At 45.7% G+C, this 19,943-nt stretch overlaps 2 protein-coding genes across 2 annotated transcripts; both read right to left on the reverse strand.

Moving 5' to 3' along the window:
- Positions 1-814: 814 nt before the first annotated feature.
- Positions 815-1,784, reverse strand: LOC132656626 (eosinophil cationic protein-like). Its single transcript, XM_060391741.1, has 2 exons — positions 1,681-1,784; positions 815-1,477 (listed from the first exon to the last, which is right to left on the reverse strand). Exon 2 carries the CDS (start codon positions 1,469-1,471, stop codon positions 995-997), a length of 477 nt encoding a protein of 158 aa, XP_060247724.1. The 5' UTR covers positions 1,472-1,477; positions 1,681-1,784; the 3' UTR covers positions 815-994.
- A 15,487-nt stretch (positions 1,785-17,271) lies between these two features.
- Positions 17,272-18,259, reverse strand: LOC132656627 (eosinophil cationic protein-like). The gene is made up of 2 exons (XM_060391742.1): positions 18,142-18,259; positions 17,272-17,938 (listed from the first exon to the last, which is right to left on the reverse strand). The coding sequence occupies exon 2, from the start codon at positions 17,930-17,932 to the stop codon at positions 17,456-17,458; it is 477 nt and encodes a 158-aa protein (XP_060247725.1). The 5' UTR covers positions 17,933-17,938; positions 18,142-18,259; the 3' UTR covers positions 17,272-17,455.
- Positions 18,260-19,943: the final 1,684 nt, after the last annotated feature.

The following is a 19,943-nucleotide window of genomic DNA, read 5'->3' on the forward strand; positions in this document are numbered from 1 at the left end:
ATGCTGTTCCCAACTTCATCTGAAGCCAGTGAATTCTTTCCACCCCTGCACTTCCAGGAACTCAGCATGCATGTGTAAAATGCAGATTCCCCACACCAAGCTGGAAGACCAGAGGACTGGCTTCCCTGCAGCCACTGACAACAAGAAGGACCACCACTGGACAGTGGTGGGGAGAGTCCGGTTGCTGCATGTGGGGGCCCAGAGAGGAACAGCCAAAGGGAAGCTGGGGATCCAGACTGAAGGACAGAGGTGCAGCCTGATGATTTCATGCCCCTGCTCCCTTCTGTGTCAGACTGCCACATGAGGTGATATCGTGTTTGCCCATGTCTTTCAAGGGATGGCCCCTTGCTGTTTGTCACTGATTCCTGACTACAGTTCTGTACTCGGGAGCCAGGCAGGACCTCTCATTATTCATCCCTTTCTGTGTGGAATCCAGTTTCCTTGTCCTGGAATCTGTGCCTTCCTGGTCTGTGTTGAATGATAGAATTACTCACCACTGAGAACAGCTATGCAGGGGAAAGAGAAGGGTGCTGGGAAGAGGGAGGGGAAGGGTCCTGGAAAGGGAAAGGGGAAAGGATAGCCTCCAAGAGTAAAGGATAGACCCCACTTCTTCTTTTCCCGCTACTAGCCACTTCAGAGAAGATGCCCTGTAGTAACTTTCTGTAAAGATAGCCATCTCTTCTCATACTGGAATTTGTTTCTGGGGAGCGGGTACATTGCTCAATTGGTAGAGTGCTTGTCATGAGGACCTGTCTCAACTCTCCCTCTCTCTTCTTCACTCCCTGTCACACATAGAGACACTCAAAGATCTAGATGAGTATGCAAAGGTGTTTATTGATTAGGAAGGATCTGTTCAGCCAAATTTGAAGGAGCCAGGGACAGGTTTCATGAGGACAGGTCCTGATAGGCAGCACAGCTGAGGAATTGGTTCTTCAGCACTAGGATTGTTATGGCACTAGCTGATGAGCAAAGGTACAAAGTGGTGGTGCTGGAGCTATATAAAAGTCCCATCCAAGTGAACTGGGACCACTGGATAGTTGGGATTGTCCCTTGGGGTTTTGTTGTTACAAGCAATTCTGTAGAACTTCCTGGCTCGTGTTCTTTGGTATCTGCATTGCCTATAGTTTGCTGACGGAGATGTGAGGTTACAGTCAGTTATTGATACCTTAGATCGACTGTCATGACAATTTCTTCTTCCGTTCTTGCAGGTAGTATTTCTATTGTAACACACATTAACAATATTGGTGAAACCTGTATGAAGAAAAGTATTTAGGTCCTTGCATCTTCCCGTATAATTGTTAACTCCCAGCATTGCAGCATTACATTGGATGGTAGTAGTATTACTTATGTGCTGGATTGTAAACCACTGGGAAGGGGTTAAACCAGGTGGAATCTGGAAGGAGGCAACCATCAGGACAAGTCCCAGCAGCAGCAGGAGACATAGTCTGGACACAAGCAACTTCAGGCCCATGTTTTCCTGTGAGAGCAGAGCAGAAGTGACTACTCCCCATCTTGGCCTGGTTTTTCCTCTCTCTCCCTAAAAGCCCTCTGCTGTCACTGAGGGCTCACAGTTTCATTTCTCCTGGACACTGCCCCGTCACTAGCCCTCCTGCCCCAGTGCTAACCCTCCTGCCCCATCACTAGCCCTCCTGCCCCAGTCCTAAACAGTCAGTCTCTTACCCAGTCTAGGTTGTGGCTCCTGTGAGGTCGCAATGCTGGTTGTCCTGGAATTCAGGGATAATGGGTGAGCTCCAATTGGGCCCATAGATATAGAGCAGACCCTGTGGGTGTGGCTGGCAGAGGCAAATGGCTCAGGGTATTCAAATTGCAAAACCTAGATCGGCACATTGTCCGTTGTGCAACGGACCTTCTGTTCCTTCACTTGGCCAACCAACAGTGCTGCTGCCCCCATTGTAAGGAAGTCTAGTTCCAAGTCATCTTGTGCAGGGTAGTTGAAGTCTGAATGTGAACTCTGCCTAGAAATCTCTGTATTCTGTCGACTGGCTGCAGATTTTGTGCCTGTGTTTCCGTGATGGGCAGACCAGGGTTCCTAGCAGCCTGGATAGGTACTTAGAGGAGACAGAGCCTTGGAAACCCAGATTTGTAAGAGATATTTACATTTCTGTTCCTCTTTCAAGAATCGTATGAGGTTGTGGTCCAGAGAGATGCTCAGTGGTTAGGAGCACTTGCTGCTCTTCCAGAGGACCCAAGTTAGGTTCCAGCACCTGTGCTGGGTGGCTTACAAAAGTCTGTAACTCCATTTTCAGGGGATCTGATGTCTTCTAATAGCGTTTGTGGCATGGACATACATGTGTATAGACACACAGATACACGGAGGGGAGAATGAATCTTAAGGACTGGGCTGGAGAGATGGCTCAGAGGTTAAAAGCACTGGCTGCTCTTCCATGTGGAAAGAAACATACTGGGTATTTCCTTCCCTTATTCTTTTGAGATGATATCTGTTCTTATCTGTGCTGGCTTTGAACTCACAGCAATCCTCCTGCTTTAGGTTCCTAATTTCTGGGAACTCAGAAGTGAGCCACCAAGCCCGACTATACCAAATGTTTATAATATCAGGTAGAGATTATGTATTTGCAGCCACAGTGGTGTTTTTAAAAGCCTTTCTCAAAACAATTTTTGGTAAGTCTTTCTAAGATATCAATATTGAAAATGTTGATACATGATGTGCCTTAATGATAGTTAAAAATGTGACTTCATCAGGCCATCATTATCCCAACTCAATTTCCAATTTACCCACACTGAGTAAGGAGAACCGTTGAGGACCCTGCTCACATTCAGAGCTTCTCAGTGCCACTTTGATGAGCAGCACTTGTTGCTTCCTAAGTTGTGGGCACTCTTGCATGCCTGTGTTTTAGCTGCCAACATGGGGACACCATCCACCAGTATCATCCTCCACACAGCTTTCCCTGACTCAGTGGCTGACATGAGAAGTCAGGGAAGTGCTTGGAAAACCACATGAGGTTTTTACAGCGACATGGAATGCAGGAGACTGAGATTACTTCCAAAGCCATTAGGTGGAGACAGGGCCTAGACAAGTCAGGGTAGAAGTGGTCTGGAAGCCTCTTCCCTGCTGCCTTTCACAGTGCCGGAAGGTGATATGCAGGCCATCCGTGGAAGGAAAGTCACCGACAGGCTTAGCTGTGACCTGTGGGAGCTACAACACCAACCAGTCAGCCATGATGTCTCCACCGTGCAATAGTGGCATGACTGTTAGGGGCTACTGCTGCCTCTTGATCAGATCTGTCACTGCTCTGTAGGAGGGAATTTGTGCCTGCTCTGTGAACATGATCAAAAGCCCATGTCTGGGGAGGCTCCCGGGGGGGGGGGGAGTACAGAATCGACTATGGCATTTTACTACATGGACATGCTGTCGTATTACCTCCTGAGTGTTTGTGTTTCTGTCCACAGATTAGTGCTGCTTTCAACCTTTGTCAGAAAGGTTTCTCTCTGCAGAGGGTAGCGGCTAATGCAGGGATTCACCTCCTGGGCAAAGTGCTGAGACTTAGTGACTGTTGAGTGTTGAGCCCAAATGGGACATCTGTATCTATGCCTCAGGACTCAGGGAGCACTGGGAAAGGGGTGGGCCTGGGAGGAGAACAAGCCAGATTCTGATAAGGAGTGCAGCAGAATGCAGTCTGTGGATACACCGCTATTGTATTTGTGGACTCAGGGCAGCCATGGCTACCTATACAACATTGAGTCATCAACTTTCCAGCATGATTGGAGTGTGACTAATGAGGCCCCACCTCTAGCTAAAGTGTTATTGGCAGTCAATGGCTACAGTGGGGATGGAGAACCAGTTTTCTTCAGTGGTGTAGCCGCTGGTAATATGCCTATGGTAAAATAAACATCCACACAACCATGCTCATGCATGCTGCCCTTATTACACTTTATTAGTCACTAAAAACTAATGGAAGTAGGAGGAGACTTGTTGGGAGAAGAAGGGGTCCTAGAATGAGAGAGAGAAGGAGGGGAAGAGGAGGAGAGAAGGTAACAGAGGATGAATATGATCAAATATGTTATAACATGAATGCAATAGTCAATGAATAAATGAAAATATTAACAAGAAACCAACAAGCACCCAACCAAACAGGTACAATGTAGAATGGAGGAAATTATACTCCTTCTAGAGATACTACAAGCCCTTCGATGGACTGGAAGATAACATGAGAAGGTCATGTTTCATCTCCTTTTTTTTTTCTGACAGAGGCCTGCCTGTGTTGACTTGAGGTAAGTTAGTCACAGTGTCACCAAGATTTCAGCGAGGACTCCAATTGTTTCCCAGCACCCTGTGATCTCTGTCTAAAGAACTGAGATGAGACATAGTGCCTGTGGTGAAAGACAAAGTGAGCAGCTGGGTGAGGTGGCACACACATTTAATCCTGGCACTCTGGAAGGCAGATGCAGGTGGATCGCTGTGGGTTTGAGGCCAGCCTGGTCTATAGAGCAAGTTCCAGGAAGCAGAGGCTACACAGAGAAATCCTGTCTTGAAAACAAAACAAAACAAAACAAAACAAAACAAAACAACAACAACAAGAAGAAAAGAAAGACAGGCTAAGCTTCTGATAGGATGACCTGCACTCTTAAGAGATGAGAATGGACAACAGCTGGACAGACCGCTGCCAGCTACCCTGTAGGCGGGCTGCAGATGATTTTCAAAGACATTTACAACAAGCAGCTCACAACTGCCTGCTCAGCAGTTAGCTAAGTCTGGTTCTCGACTTCCTGGTGAAATCTGAGTGGGAAAGAGCTGTCCTCTGGCATCCCACTTTCCTCAAGGGATCAAAGTGAAGAGACCTGAGTTCACAGGGCTTCTTCCTTCAGTCTGTGGACAGGGGGAAGGACAGAGCTAGAAAGCAGGGAGCATTTCTGCAGTGACAGAGAGCAGAGCTGCCTGGTTCACCTCTCTTTTGAGTGGATGTGAGTAAAGATGTCTTTGACCCTCCATTTCTCTATTGTCCCTATTCTTTTCATTCTTTTGTGAAGACACATTTCAAGTATTTTGTTCAAGCTGAAGTTCGAGATAAAGCTCTAGAGAATAACCTCTGTACTGCTAGTCTGAGAGAGAGGCGAGGGACAGTAAGAGTACACATTACTTGCTTAATTGACAGAGGTGAAGGCTAAGGATTTAGCCTTTGAGAGATGTCTCAGAGGTTAAGAACACTGGCTCTCTTCCAAAGGTCCTGAGTTCAATTCCCAGCATCCACATAGTGGCTCACTACCATCTATAGCGAGATCTGGGGTACAGGCACACATGCAGGCAGGATGCTGTATAAACAATAAATAAATCTTTAAAAAAAGTTTATTTTAATTTGTATTAATTACACTTTATTCACTTTGTATCCCCTCATAAATCCTTCCCTCCTCCCCTCCTATTCCCAGCTTTCCTCTCCCTTCTCTAGGTATGCCCCTCCCCATGTCTACTGATAGGGGAGGTCTTCCTCTCCTTCTTCCTGGTCCTAGTCTATCAGGTCTCATCAGGTGTGGCTGCATTGTCTTCCTCTGTGGCTGGTAAGGCTGCCCCCCCCCCCCCAGGGGTAGGCATTCAAAGAACAGTCCCTGTTCCCATTACTCTGGAACCCACTTGGACACTGAACTGTCATGGGCTACATCTGTGCCGGGGTTCTAGGTTATTTCCATCAATGGTCCTTGGTTGGAGTATGAGTCTCAGAAAGGACCCCTGTGCCCAGATTTTTTGGTTCTCTTGCTCTCCTTGTGGAGCTCCTGGCCTCTCTAGAACTTACTATTTACCACTTCTATCATAAGATCCCCTGCACTCTGCCCAAAGGTTGGCCATAAGTCTCAGTATCTGCTTTGATACCCTGCAGGGTAGAGCCTTTCAGAGGCCCTCTGTGGCAGGCTCTTGTCCTGTTCCCTGTTTTCTCCTTCTTCGATGCAAAAATACTCAACAAAATACTTGCAAACCGAATGTAAGAACACATCAAAAATATCATCCACTACGACCAAGTAGGCTTCATCCCAGGCATGCAGGGGTGGTTCAATATATGGAAATCCATCAATGTGATCCACCACATAAACAAACTGAAGGAGAAAAACCACATGATCATCTCCTTAGATGCTGAAAAAGCATTTGACAAAATCCAACATCCATGCATGTTTAAAGTCTTGGAGAGTTCAGGAATACAAGGCACATACCTAAACATAGTAAAGGCAATATACAGCATGCCTATAGCCAATATCAAACTCAATGGAGAGAACCTTAAATCAATCCCACTGAAATCAGAGACAAGGCAAGGCTGCCCACTCTCTCCATATCTCTTCAACATAGTGCTGGAAGTCCTTGCTAGAGCAATAAGACAATTAAAGGAGATCAAGGGAATACAAATTGGAAAGGAAGAAGTCAAAGTATCACTATTTGCACATGATATGATAGTATACCTGAGTGGCCCCAAAAATTCTACCAGGGAACTCTTACAACTGATAAACACCTTCAGAAATGTGGCTGGATACATAAATAACTCAAAAAAAAAATCAATAGCCCTCCTGTATACAAAAGACAAAAGGGCTGAGAAAGAAATTAGGGAAATAAAACCCTTCACAATAGCCACAGAGGACATGAAGTTCCTTGTCGTGAACCTAACCAAGCAAGTCAAAGACTTGTATGAAAAAAATTTAAGTCTCTGAAGAAAGAATTAGAAGAAGATATCAGAAGACAGAAAGATCTGCTCATGGCTTGGCAGGATTAACATAGTAAAAATCTTACCAAAAGCAATCTACAGATTCAATGCAATTCTCATCAAATGACCAACACAATTCTTTACAGACATTGAGAGAAAAATTCTCAACTTCATACAGAATAACAAGAAACCCAGAATTGCTAAAACAATCCTCTACAATAAAAGATCTTCTGGAGGTATCTCCATCCCTGCTCTCAAGCTGTACTATATAGCAACAATACTAAAAACTGCATGGTACTGGCATAGAAGCCGGGTGGAACAATGGAACTGAATAGCAGACCCAGAAATAAACCCACACACTTATGGATACCTGATTTTTGACAAAGAACCAAAATCATTCAATGGACAAAAGACAGCATCTTCAACAAATGGTGCTGGTCTACCTGGTTGTCTACATGTAGAAAAATGCAAATAGATTGATACTTATCACCCTGCACAAAACTAAAGTCCACGTGGATAAACAAAACAAAACAAAACAAAACAAAAACCACCTCAATATAGAACCAGACACACTAAACCTGTTAGAAGAAAAAGTGGGGCAGAGCCTTGAACTCATTGGTACAGGAGACAACTTCCTGAACAGAACACCAACAGCACAGGCTCTAAGAGCAACAATCAATAAATGGGACCTCATGAAACTGAAAAGCTTCTGTAAAGAAAGGACACTGTCATCAGAACAAAACGACTGCTGACAGATTGGGAAAGGATTTTCACCAACCCTATATCTGACAGAGAGCTAATATCCAGTATATATAAAGAACTCAAGAAGTTAAACAGCAACAAATCAAGTAATCCAATTAAAAAATGGGGAACAGAACTAAACAGAGAATTCTCTGTAGAGGAATATCGAATGGTTGAAAAACACTTAAAGAAATGCTCAATGTCCTTAGTCATCAGAGAAATGCAAATCAAAATGACCCTGAGCTTTCACGTTGCTCACATCAGAATGGCTAAGATCAAAATCTCAAGTGACAACACATGCTGGAGATGTTGTGGAGAAAGGGGAACCCTCCTCCACTGCTGGTGGGAATGTAAACTTGTACAACCACTCTGGAAATCAATCTGGCGCTTTGTCAGACAATTAGAAACAGTGCTTCCTCAAGATCCAGCTATACCACTCCTAGGCATATATCCAAAAGAGGCTCAACTACACAATAAGGACACTTATTCAACCATGTTTGTAGCAGATTTATTTGTAATAGACCAGAATCCGGGATGATGTTCTAGGCTGACATAGAAGAGTATGCAGCCTCAATGTGGGACGACAGAGCTGAAGCTGGGTGTCCTCAGAAGGATGAAGCCTTTGATTGACCCCATAGGATCGCCCAGTGCAGAGATAGCTCCATAAGAGCACATTTCGGCCAGCAGAGGGCAGGAGAGGGCTATGCAGTCCTGTGTTGGAGCAGAGTGGGGAAAGGACAGCTTGGCACAGAGATGACCTCACGTCCTCCTGTGGCAAAGAGAACACACTTATCTGTGGGTGTTTTCCCACGGGAATTCTCAACCAGACTCTTTCTAGACCAAGAATTGTGTATCTCTCAAAGGATTGCCCAGCCACCGCAGCCCGTTAATAGGGTGACTGGTAAAGGGGGTGCTGCTTGCATCTGAAATGAGACCTCATCCTAGTGGGGTGTCCTTCAGCATTCAGCAGCTTTCCTCCTCAATGACACAGCCCTCAAATAGGGCTGCTTGTAACAAACTGGAGGAGAAAACGGTTAAGGTAAGGCAGGTGTCCTCAGGGGATACTCACTGAGAGGCGGAATGCTAGTCTCTGGACAGCCCTACCTCCTGGCCCTCGCCTCACCTGCAAGGATTTATTCTCCGTCTAATCTCACCCTCTTCAGGTCATGCTGTTGTCGGGGACTCCGTGGGTCAGCAGCTGAGGTTCTGCTCAGTGTCCAGCACCCCCTTTGTGGGCTCATCCAGTGTAAGGCTGTAGGTGCCACCAACTCTACAACTTCGCCCTGATTTTACCTTCAGCTGCTCATTTGAAGAAGGACTAGCCTCAGCACTGCCATATGCAACTCTTTCCTAGCCATGTACACTTGGGGGCCTGATGCATGCACCAAACTATATTAAGTAGACACGATTACTTTCTTCCCCACATCTTCCCTAAAACAGCTCTAGGTTGGCATTTCCCAGCTGAGATGAGACAAGTTTTCCTCTCTGAAGGCAACACCTTCAGTGTGATTCTTCATTCCCCTTTCTTTCATTTTGCTCCTCTGTCTGTCTTCCAACCTGTCAGTAGAGGCAACTGTCCCCTGAGAACCTGGGGATCTACCATGGGGCTCCCCCTCCTGCTGCTACTGCCACCACTTTGTCTGCTCTCACAGCCTCAGCCTTGGGCTCTTTTTCTGCTCTTGATCTCAGACAGAAAAAGCCAGAGACATCCTGTCAGAAGATAAGTCCTCCCAGGAGAAGGGTCAAATCGATCTGCAATTCTTACAGGGAAGTCTACAGTGACCTCATGGGTCCAGGGACAACACTCTTTATCTTCTTTTCACATCCTCTCCTGTGTGTATTTGAAAACTTATTTTGTGCTTATCTTTTGAAAATGTGTTCCCAGGCTGTTACTTCCATGAGAGTAGAATGTGTATGTGTGTGTTTGGTCTGCAAACTGTTTTAACATATTAAAGCTCAAAAATATTTACTGAATGAATGAACAAAATGCCACATAATTAACTGCTGTGCATGGTATATGTGAATTGTATGTAACTCGATGCTTTCACATCTCTAAGAGAAATAAAAAATTATTTTCATATTTAGAACACAAGAACCTCTCTTTGTGATGTAGTATTTTATTCAAGCTCACAAAATGTAATGCTGAGGTGGCATCTAAGTCACACTTTCCTCCTGGTCCTCCCAGGGTGATAAGTGTGAGGACAGGAATGTTGTGGCTACTGTTCCATGAGCACCAGTTAATTACGTGTCCATGCTTATGTGGGAGTGTGCAAGCACACATTTGTCCAGGCGTGTGGAGGCAGAGGCCAATGTTGAGCATCTTCCTCACTGCCCTCCACGTACTTTTCTTTTGAGGCAGGGTCTCTCACTGACTCTGGCAGTCAGCAGCAGTTTGTGTCTGTTGCCTGGTCAGTGAGCTCCAGGCATCAATGTGTGTTTGTCTCCCTACTGCTGGGTAACTGATTAAACTATTTCTTCAGGCCCTGGGGACAGGTTTGTTTGTTTTTTGTTTGATTGATGATTCTTTGTTCTTGTTTTTGTCTTTGGATGGAATTTTCTGTGCAGATCAAACTGGCCTCAGAGTCAAAGACAGCCACTTGACTCTGCTCTTGCTATGGGTAAAGACTTGTGCCACCTTGTCTGATGTTACTGAAGAAAGCAGCTCCTTCAGACTCTAGTAGGTGTGGCCTTCAGGAAATTTATTTCCACACTGGCCAAGCTTTATCATTCCTCAGAAGATGGAAATAAAGACTTTGGTAGGTTGAAAACCCTTAAGTCCTCATATTTGCAGTTAATTTAAAAACTTAAGAAGACACAGGGTAGAAGAGCCAGGACACAGCTGTGGACATCAGCGCTCTGCTCCTACTTTGTGAACTTAACCTTTGCTTTGTATTTCCTGTCCACATCTTCCCTGGAAGAACAGTGCACAGATGAACACACAGACAAGTCAGTCAGCAGAAGCTGTTAGGCATTTCACCACATTGCTATAGACATCAACTTTGAAGAAGCTGCCTGACCTACCAAATAAGCCCCGATTATCAAGCTTTCTGTGTTAACAGAAGAGCACCGAGGTCACCCAGGCTGCACTCAAGACAAATAGGCTGCCCTTCCTTAGCACACCAGCACTGGTGACTTGGCTCCATCTTCTTCCAGTTCACTCTCCCGCCAGCTCCTCTCCTTGGATTTGGAGTTCCTGAGGTTCTTTCTTTTCTCACTGTGTAGATCAGGCCAGCCCGAATCTTCCTGCTTTTACCTCTCTTGAGTGTTGGAAGCATGACAGGAGCCATATATCCCAAATGGGCTTTGCATTGGTCTGCTTGAGCTCTCTTGTTGGTGTGCAATGGAATCAGGAGGTAAGGGATGATGAGATGGCTCATCTGGTTAGGAGGTGAGGAGAGGGGTGGGGGCAAGGCAGGGGATCTCAGTAGAGTAAGGAGACCGTGCCTAACATACTTCATGTGTGTCTGTGACAAGTCCTTGTACTATTTAGTGTATCCAACCATGAGTATTTGCTAGTGAAGACTATTTTCAAAGGTGCTCATGTGACAAGAACCCTCTACAGCATGTGTTTCTAATTTAAAGTTCATTATAAAATATTTGCTCTTGTATGTTGACACTCATTCCCTCCAAAAAAAAAAAGTCTTTTGATGTCCCAAGAACTTCATAGTTAAAACACTCTAAGCAATAAGGTGTCGTTATGAGTTAACAAGCCACTTATCAGAGCTCAGATGGTGAAAGCAGATTTCAGTTTCTTCCCCACTCCCTACCTCTTCTGTCTTGGTCTGTCTTCAGTCAGATGTCCCACACATGTTGGCAGGGTAGATGTTTTGTGGGAAAAATTCCGGATTAAGCACTCTGACACTGTTGAGAGTGGAAGAGAGGTAGGGTAACCAGGGTTTGAAACCAGGATAGCTTCTCGGAAGCTTTCATCCTGGGTCTAGTTTGTATTCTCACTAGGACCACAAAGGGTAGTGACAAAGCATATTTGGCAGTTTAAGGTAACAAACCACGGTTTCATCTGTTTCTCCAGGTCATCCTGTTTCAGGTATCAGGTGAAGTCATGCTTGGCAAAGAGGCAGGACAAGCAGAGTAGGTAATTAACTAAATAAATCAATACATTAGTATAATAATTGGTCTTTTCTACCTTATTCTACTTCAGGGGCAGCAGCTCCAAACCTTATCCTGTCTCTAGAATAATTGAAGTGGGAAAAGCTCCCATCTTCATCTGCCAACACTCTCAAGACAATGTTTATGGTTGTCAAGGTTCTCTCTTAGAATTTTACAGTGGGATCCCAGGAACAAGGGGCTCTTGCTGATTACATCATGGGGGGTCTACAAACTCTTGTGTGGCAGCTGGTAGGCACTTCCTTTTCCAATTGATTGTTTGTATGAAGTCAGACTTTATATGACTCAATAAAACAATGATGTAGGACAGTATGAACAAAAAGCAGATCTGGGAATCAAGATGTCAGCTACTAAAGAGATCTTGAAACTTTCATCCCGTGTCAATTTCTCTTACTAATCATTTTGTTTTCAAAAGGATGGGTTTACTGGGTAGACCTGGTGATACACATACCTTTAATTTAAGCACTTGGGAGGTGAGGGGATCAGGGGTTCAAATTCATCTTTAGCTACACAAAGAATTTGAGTCAGCCTGAGGTGCATGAGACTCTGTTTTAAAACACCCTCAACTTAAACCCATTGTCTTATTCCCCAAATGAAATCAAAACAAACCAAAAACAACAGGAGTACTTCAAAAATTGTGATACTTGTGTAAACATATAATATAGTAAGTGGTTTATGACTTGCAAGATTTAAAATACTTCTATTCTAATTTTTAAGAAGATAAATATGAACAGATACAATAAACATAGGCAAAAGTTCTTTGTGAGCCTGGACATTTTTTATTTTTTAAGACAGGGTTTCTTTGTGTAGTCCTGACTGTCCTGGAACTCACTCTGTAAACTAGGCTGGCCTCAAACTCAGAGATCCATGCGCTTCTGTCTCCCAAATGCTGAGATTAAAAGCACATGGCCCCACAGCACAGCAAATCTTGGCAATGTTTAGAATGTAAAATGACACCGTGATTCAAATGTGTGAATCCTGCTAGTAAAAAATATGGGGGATAAGGGTAGGGAGTGGAGTGAGCCGGCAAAGACCCTGGCCATTCAAGTCTGGCAAGCTGAGTTTGGTTCCTAGAACCTGTGTAAAGGTGGATAAAGAGAGCTGATTCTGTGAACTGACCTCTGACTTCAACATCACCATACAATACTAACCAGAAGCTTAAAAGGGAGCCAGGAGAGCTGAGGCAGCAGGTAAGCACAATGGCTGTTCTGGGTTCCCAGCACCCCTACAGCAGCTCACAGCCATCTAGAGCTTCAGTTTCAGGGGATCCAAGGCTCCTGGCCTCTGGGAACACAAGGTACAAACATGGTGCCTACGCATCCATGAAGGCAAATGCTCAGGCACACAAAAATTTTATTTAAGAGAAAAGAATATTAGGAGCTGGAGTGCTGGCTTAATTGGCACAGTGTTTGTCACACAAGCTCCTCAGAATCCATGTGGCAAAGCTGGGGGGAGGGAGGGTAGGTAGTTGTCCTTCCTCTAGTGAATGTCCATGTCATAAAGGCTTTACAACCTTCTTAGAGAGCCACCAACTATGAACCAAGGGTTCAGACAGATGTGCCATGGGAACATTTCACACACAAATCCCAACTCCTCTCAGTGCGTGACAGAATGAGAAACCCTGCAGGGAGGCTCTGAGACACCTAAGTTTCAGTGAAGACCTCAGGATATTGGTGATGGCAGGACCAGGGGACATCTGCTGAGAATAGCCACAGATGCAGAGTGCGGCCAAGCCAAGAGCGACCTTGTGTGCTTCAGGGGGCAGAGTTGAGGGGTGGAGCTGCCTAATCCCAGTACAAGTCTGGGATGCCAGGCATGGAGCATCATGAGCTGGTGTTTGCTTCCTTGGTTTGTGTCGATTTTCTTTGCTCTGCTCTGCTACTCCCTTTTGGAATAGGAAAGAGTACTCTGTGCCACTGTAGGTTGGTAGCATGCAGTGTGCTTTTCAGTGACATGAGCAGACGGTGAAGTGACGTCCGTATATTTCAGCTGACATGTGGACTTCAGATTTTTGAACAATGCTGTGATCCAATGAAAGATCTCAAGCTTCTCTTAAGGAACAGAAATCCCTCAAACTCATCTCTCTGTCTCTGTCTCTGTCTCTGTCTCTGTCTCTGTCTCTGTCTCTCTCGTTTTTTCAAGACAGGATTTCTCTGTGTAGCACTGGCTGTCCTGTACTTGTTTTGTAGCCTAGGCTGACCCTGAACTCACAGAGATCTGCCTGCCTCTGCCTCCTTGAGTGCTGGGATTACAGGTGTGTGCCACGAGCCCCAGATCCTCACATTTCTCTTAGTGGACCAGTGAGATGGCTCAGTAAAGGAAGGCACCACTTATGTCCTGAGTTTGAGCTCCAGAGTCGATCTGGTAAAAGGAGGGAACAACTTCTGCAAATTATCCTCTCACCTCCACATTCATGCTGTGGCCTGTGTGTGCCCACCAACGCAATGAATGTTAGTAAACCTCTAAAACAAAACAGCAAACAAACAAAGAAAGAAAAGTGGGACAAAAAAAAAAAAAAAAAAAAAAAAAAACAAAACCAAAAACAAACAACCCCCACAACCCCGGAAACCCTGCCAACTGCTGTCCAGATTCAGACCATCACCTAGAATACCTGCTTCCCAGCAAGATGATAATGTGGCAAGGCAGAAGCCACCCTAGCTACACACAGAGAGAGGAGGTGACAGGAGAACTGCCAAGTCCTGTCTCAGAGACAAGATCCAGCCACCTGGGTAAACTTCTGAAGGACTGTCTCTGTCTCCATTTCCCTCAGAATCTGCTAGCTAAAGGCAAGACAGAGCATCAGGGCTCTGACCCACCGTCTTCTCAGGTAATGGCCCACTCAAGGAGGTACCGGGTAAATACCCAGTTCCTGGTTTCTGCCTACATAAAGGTTAGTTACAAGATAGTGGGCTCAGCATGGAAATTCCATTCACATGTTCTAATCACAATTTGTTCTCATTCATCCCTCTGCCTCACCACCCTTTCCTGTATTTCCTCACCCATGGCAGCTGGGTCTCTTGTTACAGACACAGTTAGTCCCAACTTCTGCCTTTCTAGCCCATGTACTCTATTACTGTGTTTTCTTCTTCCCTTCTAATATCATCATCCTCTTACATATGAACACACACACACACACACACACACACACCCACCATTTTAAAAAATGGTGGAGAGATGGCTCAGCAGTTCAGCAGAACACTGTCTGCTTTGCTAGAGGACCCGGGTTTGATTCCTACCACCCATGTGGTAGCTAACAAACACCTGTAACTCCAGTTCCAAGGATCCAACTCACTCTTTTGATCTCTGCTGACTCCATGCACATATGTGGTGCGCAGACATGCATGAGGTAAAATACTCATATATGTAAAATAAACATAATAAATTCAAAATCTAAGTTCTGCATCTGACAGGAAACATGGCATCTGCCTGACTCTAGCTTATTTCACTTTGCACAGTGATTTTCACTTTTACATCTTTTCCTGCAAATGTCATCATTTCCTTTTTCTTTAGGATTGCATAAGTTCTGTTGTGCATATTCCTAGTCTTTGTCTTCATGAATGTGTTCTTGGTGGACATCATGCTGGTTCCATTTCCTGGCTACTGTGCATTGAGCAGCAGTAGTATGGCTGAGCAAGCGTTTTTGTCGTGTGTCTTTGGGGCATTGACCTGTGAAGGGTGTAGCTGGGGAATGGAGAGGCTCCGTCTCTTCACTCTTTTTCTACTTTCCACAGTGGTTGCACAAGTTGGCATTCCCACAAGCGGTGAATTGAAGCTCTGCCTTTCCCCTTGCCTTTAGCTTCAAACCCTTGACAGCATTTTTTTTTTTTTTTTTTTTTGTTTTCTTTGATAATAGGCATGGCTTGCTGACAGGGAAGCAAAAGAACTTTGGTGACATCCTTATCTATTAGGGAAATGTTAGTAAAACAGCCCTGAGGCTCTCTGAGTTGGATCTGGCCTGTTTTATGTAGTGAGTTCCAGGAGAGCCAGGACTCCATGGAGAGACCCTATCTCCAAAGACAACAAACAAAATACCCAGAACACCTTCTCACACCCTCTCACACTCAACAGCTCCACAGTCTATCTCTCCCTAGTCACTATGGCTAGCATAGTGAAAACCTTGAGAGCAGTTGCTGGCCAGGACCCAGGGAGAGAACAGTCCTTCTGTACTGTTGGCAGCAGTGTGAGCTGGTGCAGCCACTGTGGAGACCAGCGTGGCTGTTTCCCAAACGTCTACCATACAACCCAGCCACCTCACTCTTGAGCCTAAGGCCATTCATCTATAGATGGCTAGTTTGTGAGTATGTGATACACACCCACAATGGAGTTCCATTCAGATGAGAAGACCTGAATTTTCCAAGAAAATGGTGGAGCTGGAAAATATTTTAAGTGAAGCAAGCTGGGCTCAGCGATCCTGCCAAGCACTCTGGGAGATGTAGAACTTGGCTCCTCATTGTTGTGTGCATATTTAGATGTAGTAAATGTGAGCAGAGGACAAGAAAGGGAAGAGGCCCACCAGAAGAAGAGGGAGGCTGCATGGGAGGAAGAGCTAGAAAGGACACAAGGACCACATCCTAGGATAGCGCTGGTGTGAGCAACCCACTCCTCTAGAGCATGGGGTGTCTGTGCTGCTGGCTTCATTGGTACAATCTAGAGTCTTAGGTGTCTGCTTACAGGAGATTGCAAGCTCAGTCAGGATGTTCTCAAAGCTCAAAGCCTCCCTTTGTGGCTTGGAGTCAGCCTGCTTCCAGGGAGAAAAGGCTGTGAACATTTAACTGGAGCACAGGGACTGGAGAGGCTGGAGACAAGAGTTGTTTCTCAGGTGGCCTTAAAAATAGCCTTTGCCACCAAAAATTAAAAAAGCGAAAATTACAAAAGATTTCTGTGAGTTCAGAATCAGGCTGCTCTACAGAGTGAGTTCCAGCTCAGTGAGGCCCTCATGCTGTTCCCAACTTCATCTGAAGCCAGTGAATTCTTTCCACCCCTGCACTTCCAGGAACTCAGCATGCATGTGTAAAATGCAGATTCCCCACACCAAGCTGGAAGACCAGAGGACTGGCTTCCCTGCAGCCACTGACAACAAGAAGGACCACCACTGGACAGTGGTGGGGAGAGGCCGGGTGCTGCATGTGGGGGCCCAGAGAGGAACAGCCAAAGGGAAGCTGGGGATCCAGACTGAAGGACAGAGGTGCAGCCTGATGATTTCACGCCCCTGCTCCCTTCTGTGTCAGACTGCCACATGAGGTGATATCATGTTTGCCCATGTCTTTCAAGGGATGGCCCCTTGCTGTTTGTCACTGAATCCTGACTACAGTTCTGTACTCGGGAGCCAGGCAGGACCTCTCATTATTCATCCCTTTCTGTGTGGAATCCAGTTTCCTTGTCCTGGAATCTGTGCCTTCCTGGTCTGTGTTGAATGATAGAATTACTCACCACTGAGAACAGCTATGCAGGGGAAAGAGAAGGGTTCTGGGAAGAGGGAGGGGAAGGGTCCTGGAAAGGGAAAGGGGAAAGGATAGCCTCCAAGAGTAAAGGATAGACCCCACTTCTTCTTTTCCCGCTACTAGCCACTTCAGAGAAGATGCCCTGTAGGAACTTTCTGGAAAGATAGCCATCTCTTCTCATACTGGAATTTGTTTCTGGGGAGCGGGTACATTGCTCAATTGGTAGAGTGCTTGTCATGAGGACCTGTCTCAACTCTCCCTCTCTCTTCTTCACTCCCTGTCACACATAGAGACACTCAAAGATCTAGATGAGTATGCAAAGGTGTTTATTGATTAGGAAGGATCTGTTCAGCCAAATTTGAAGGAGCCAGGGACAGGTTTCATGAGGACAGGTCCTGATAGGCAGCGCAGCTGAGGAATTGGTTCTTCAGCACTAGGATTGTTGTGGCACTAGCTGATGAGCAAAGGTACAAAGTGGTGGTGCTGGAGCTATATAAAAGTCCCATCCAAGTGAACTGGGACCACTGGATAGTTGGGATTGTCCCTTGGGGTTTTGTTGTTACAAGCAATTCTGTAGAACTTCCTGGCTCGTGTTCTTTGGTATCTGCATTGCCTATAATTTGCTGACGGAGATGTGAGGTTACAGTCAGTTATTGATACCTTAGATCGACTGTCATGACAATTTCTTCTTCCGTTCTTGCAGGTAGTATTTCTATTGTAACACACATTAACAATATTGGTGAAACCTGTATGAAGAAAAGTATTTAGGTCCTTGCATCTTCCCGTATAATTGTTAACTCCCAGCATTGCAGCATTACATTGGATGGTAGTAGTATTACTTATGTGCTGGATTGTAAACCACCGGGAAGGGGTTAAACCAGGTGGAATCTGGAAGGAGGCAACCATCAGGACAAGTCCCAGCAGCAGCAGGAGACATAGTCTGGACACAAGCAGCTTCAGGCCCATGTTTTCCTGTGAGAGCAGAGCAGAAGTGACTACTCCCCATCTTGGCCTGGTTTTTCCTCTCTCTCCCTAAAAGCCCTCTGCTGCCACTGAGGGCTCACAGTTTCATTTCTCCTGGACACTGCCCCGTCACTAGCCCTCCTGCCCCAGTGCTAACCCTCCTGCCCCATCACTAGCCCTCCTGCCCCAGTCCTAAACAGTCAGTCTCTTACCCAGTCTAGGTTGTGGCTCCTGTGCGGTCGCAATGCTGGTTGTCCTGGAATTCAGGGATGATGGGTGAGCTCCAATTGGGCCCATAGATATAGAGCAGACCCTGTGGGTGTGGCTGGCAGAGGCAAATGGCTCAGGGTATTCAAATTGCGAAACCTAGATCGGCACATTGTCCGTTGTGTAACGGACCTTCTGTTCCTTCACTTGGCCAACCAACAGTGCTGCTGGCCCCATTGTAAGGAAGTCTAGTTCCAAGTCATCTTGTGCAGGGTAGTTGACGTCTGAATGTGAACTCTCTGCCTAGAAATCTCTGTATTCTGTCGACTGGCTGCAGATTTTGTGCCTGTGTTTCTGTGATGGGCAGACCAGGGTTCCTAGCAGCCTGGCTAGGTACTTAGAGGAGACAGAGCCTTGGAAACCCAGATTTGTAAGAGCTATTTACATTTCTGTCTCTCATCTTAAAAATCATATGAGGTTGTGGTCTGGAGAGATGGCCCAGTGGTTAGGAGCACTTGCTGCTCTTCCAGAGGACCCAAGTTAGGTTCCAGCACCTATGCTGGGTGGCTTACAAAAGTCTGTAACTCCATTTTCAGGGGATCTGATGTCTTCTAATAGCGTTTGTGGCATGGACATACATGTGTACACAGACACACAGATACACGGAGGTGAGAATGAATCTTAGGGACTGGGCTGGAGAGATGGCTCAGAGGTCAAGAGCACTGGCTGCTCTTCCATGTGGAAAGAAACATACTGGATGTTTCCTTCCCTTATTCTTTTGAGATGATATCTATTCTTATCTGTGCTGGCTTTGAACTCACAGCAATCCTCCTGCTTTAGGTTCCTAATTTCTGGGAACTCAGAAGTGAGCCACCAAGCCCGACTATACCAAATGTTTATAATATCAGGTAGAGATTATATATTTGCAGCCACAGTGGTGTTTTTAAAAGCCTTTCTCAAAACAATTTTTGGTAAGTCTTTCTAAGATATCAATATTGAAAATGTTGATACATGATGTGCCTTAATGATAGTTAAAAATGTGACCTCATCAGGCCATCATTATCCCAACTCAATTTCCAATTTACCCACACTGAGTAAGGAGAACCGTTGAGGACCCTGCTCACATTCAGAGTTTCTCAGTGCCACTTTGTTGAGCAGCACTTATTGCTTCCTAAGTTGTGGGCACTCTTGCATGCCTGTGTTTTAGCTGCCAACGTGGGGACACCATCCACCAGTATCATCCTCCACACAGCTTTCCCTGACTCAGTGGCTGACATGAGAAGGCGGGGAAGTGCTTTGAAAACCACATGAGGTTTTTACAGCGACATGGAACAGTGGATGTCCAGTGAATGCAGGAGACTGAGATTACTTCCAAAGCCATTTGGTGGAGACAGGGCCTAGACAAGTCAAGGTAGAAGTGGTCTGGAAGCCTCTTCCCTGCTGCCTTTCACAGTGCCGGAAGGTGATATGCAGGCCATCTGTGGAAGGAAAGTCACCGACAGGCTTAGCTGTGACCTGTGGGAGCTACAACACCAATCAGTCAGCCATGATGTCTCCACCGTGCAATAGTGGCATGACTGTTAGGGGTTACTGCTGCCTCTTGATCAGATCTGTCGCTGCTCTGTAGGAGGGAATTTGTGCCTGCTCTGTGAACATGATCAAAAGCCCATGTCTGGGGAGGTTCCCAGGAGGGGAGTACAGAATCGACTATGGCATTTTACTACATGGACATGCTGTCGTATTACCTCCTGAGTGTTTGTGTTTCTGTCCATAGATTAGTGCTGCTTTCATCCTTTGTCAGAAAGGT

This window comes from Meriones unguiculatus, chromosome 9 (genome assembly GCF_030254825.1).
Source record: "Meriones unguiculatus strain TT.TT164.6M chromosome 9, Bangor_MerUng_6.1, whole genome shotgun sequence".
In the NCBI taxonomy this organism is placed as follows: Eukaryota; Metazoa; Chordata; class Mammalia; order Rodentia; family Muridae; genus Meriones; species Meriones unguiculatus.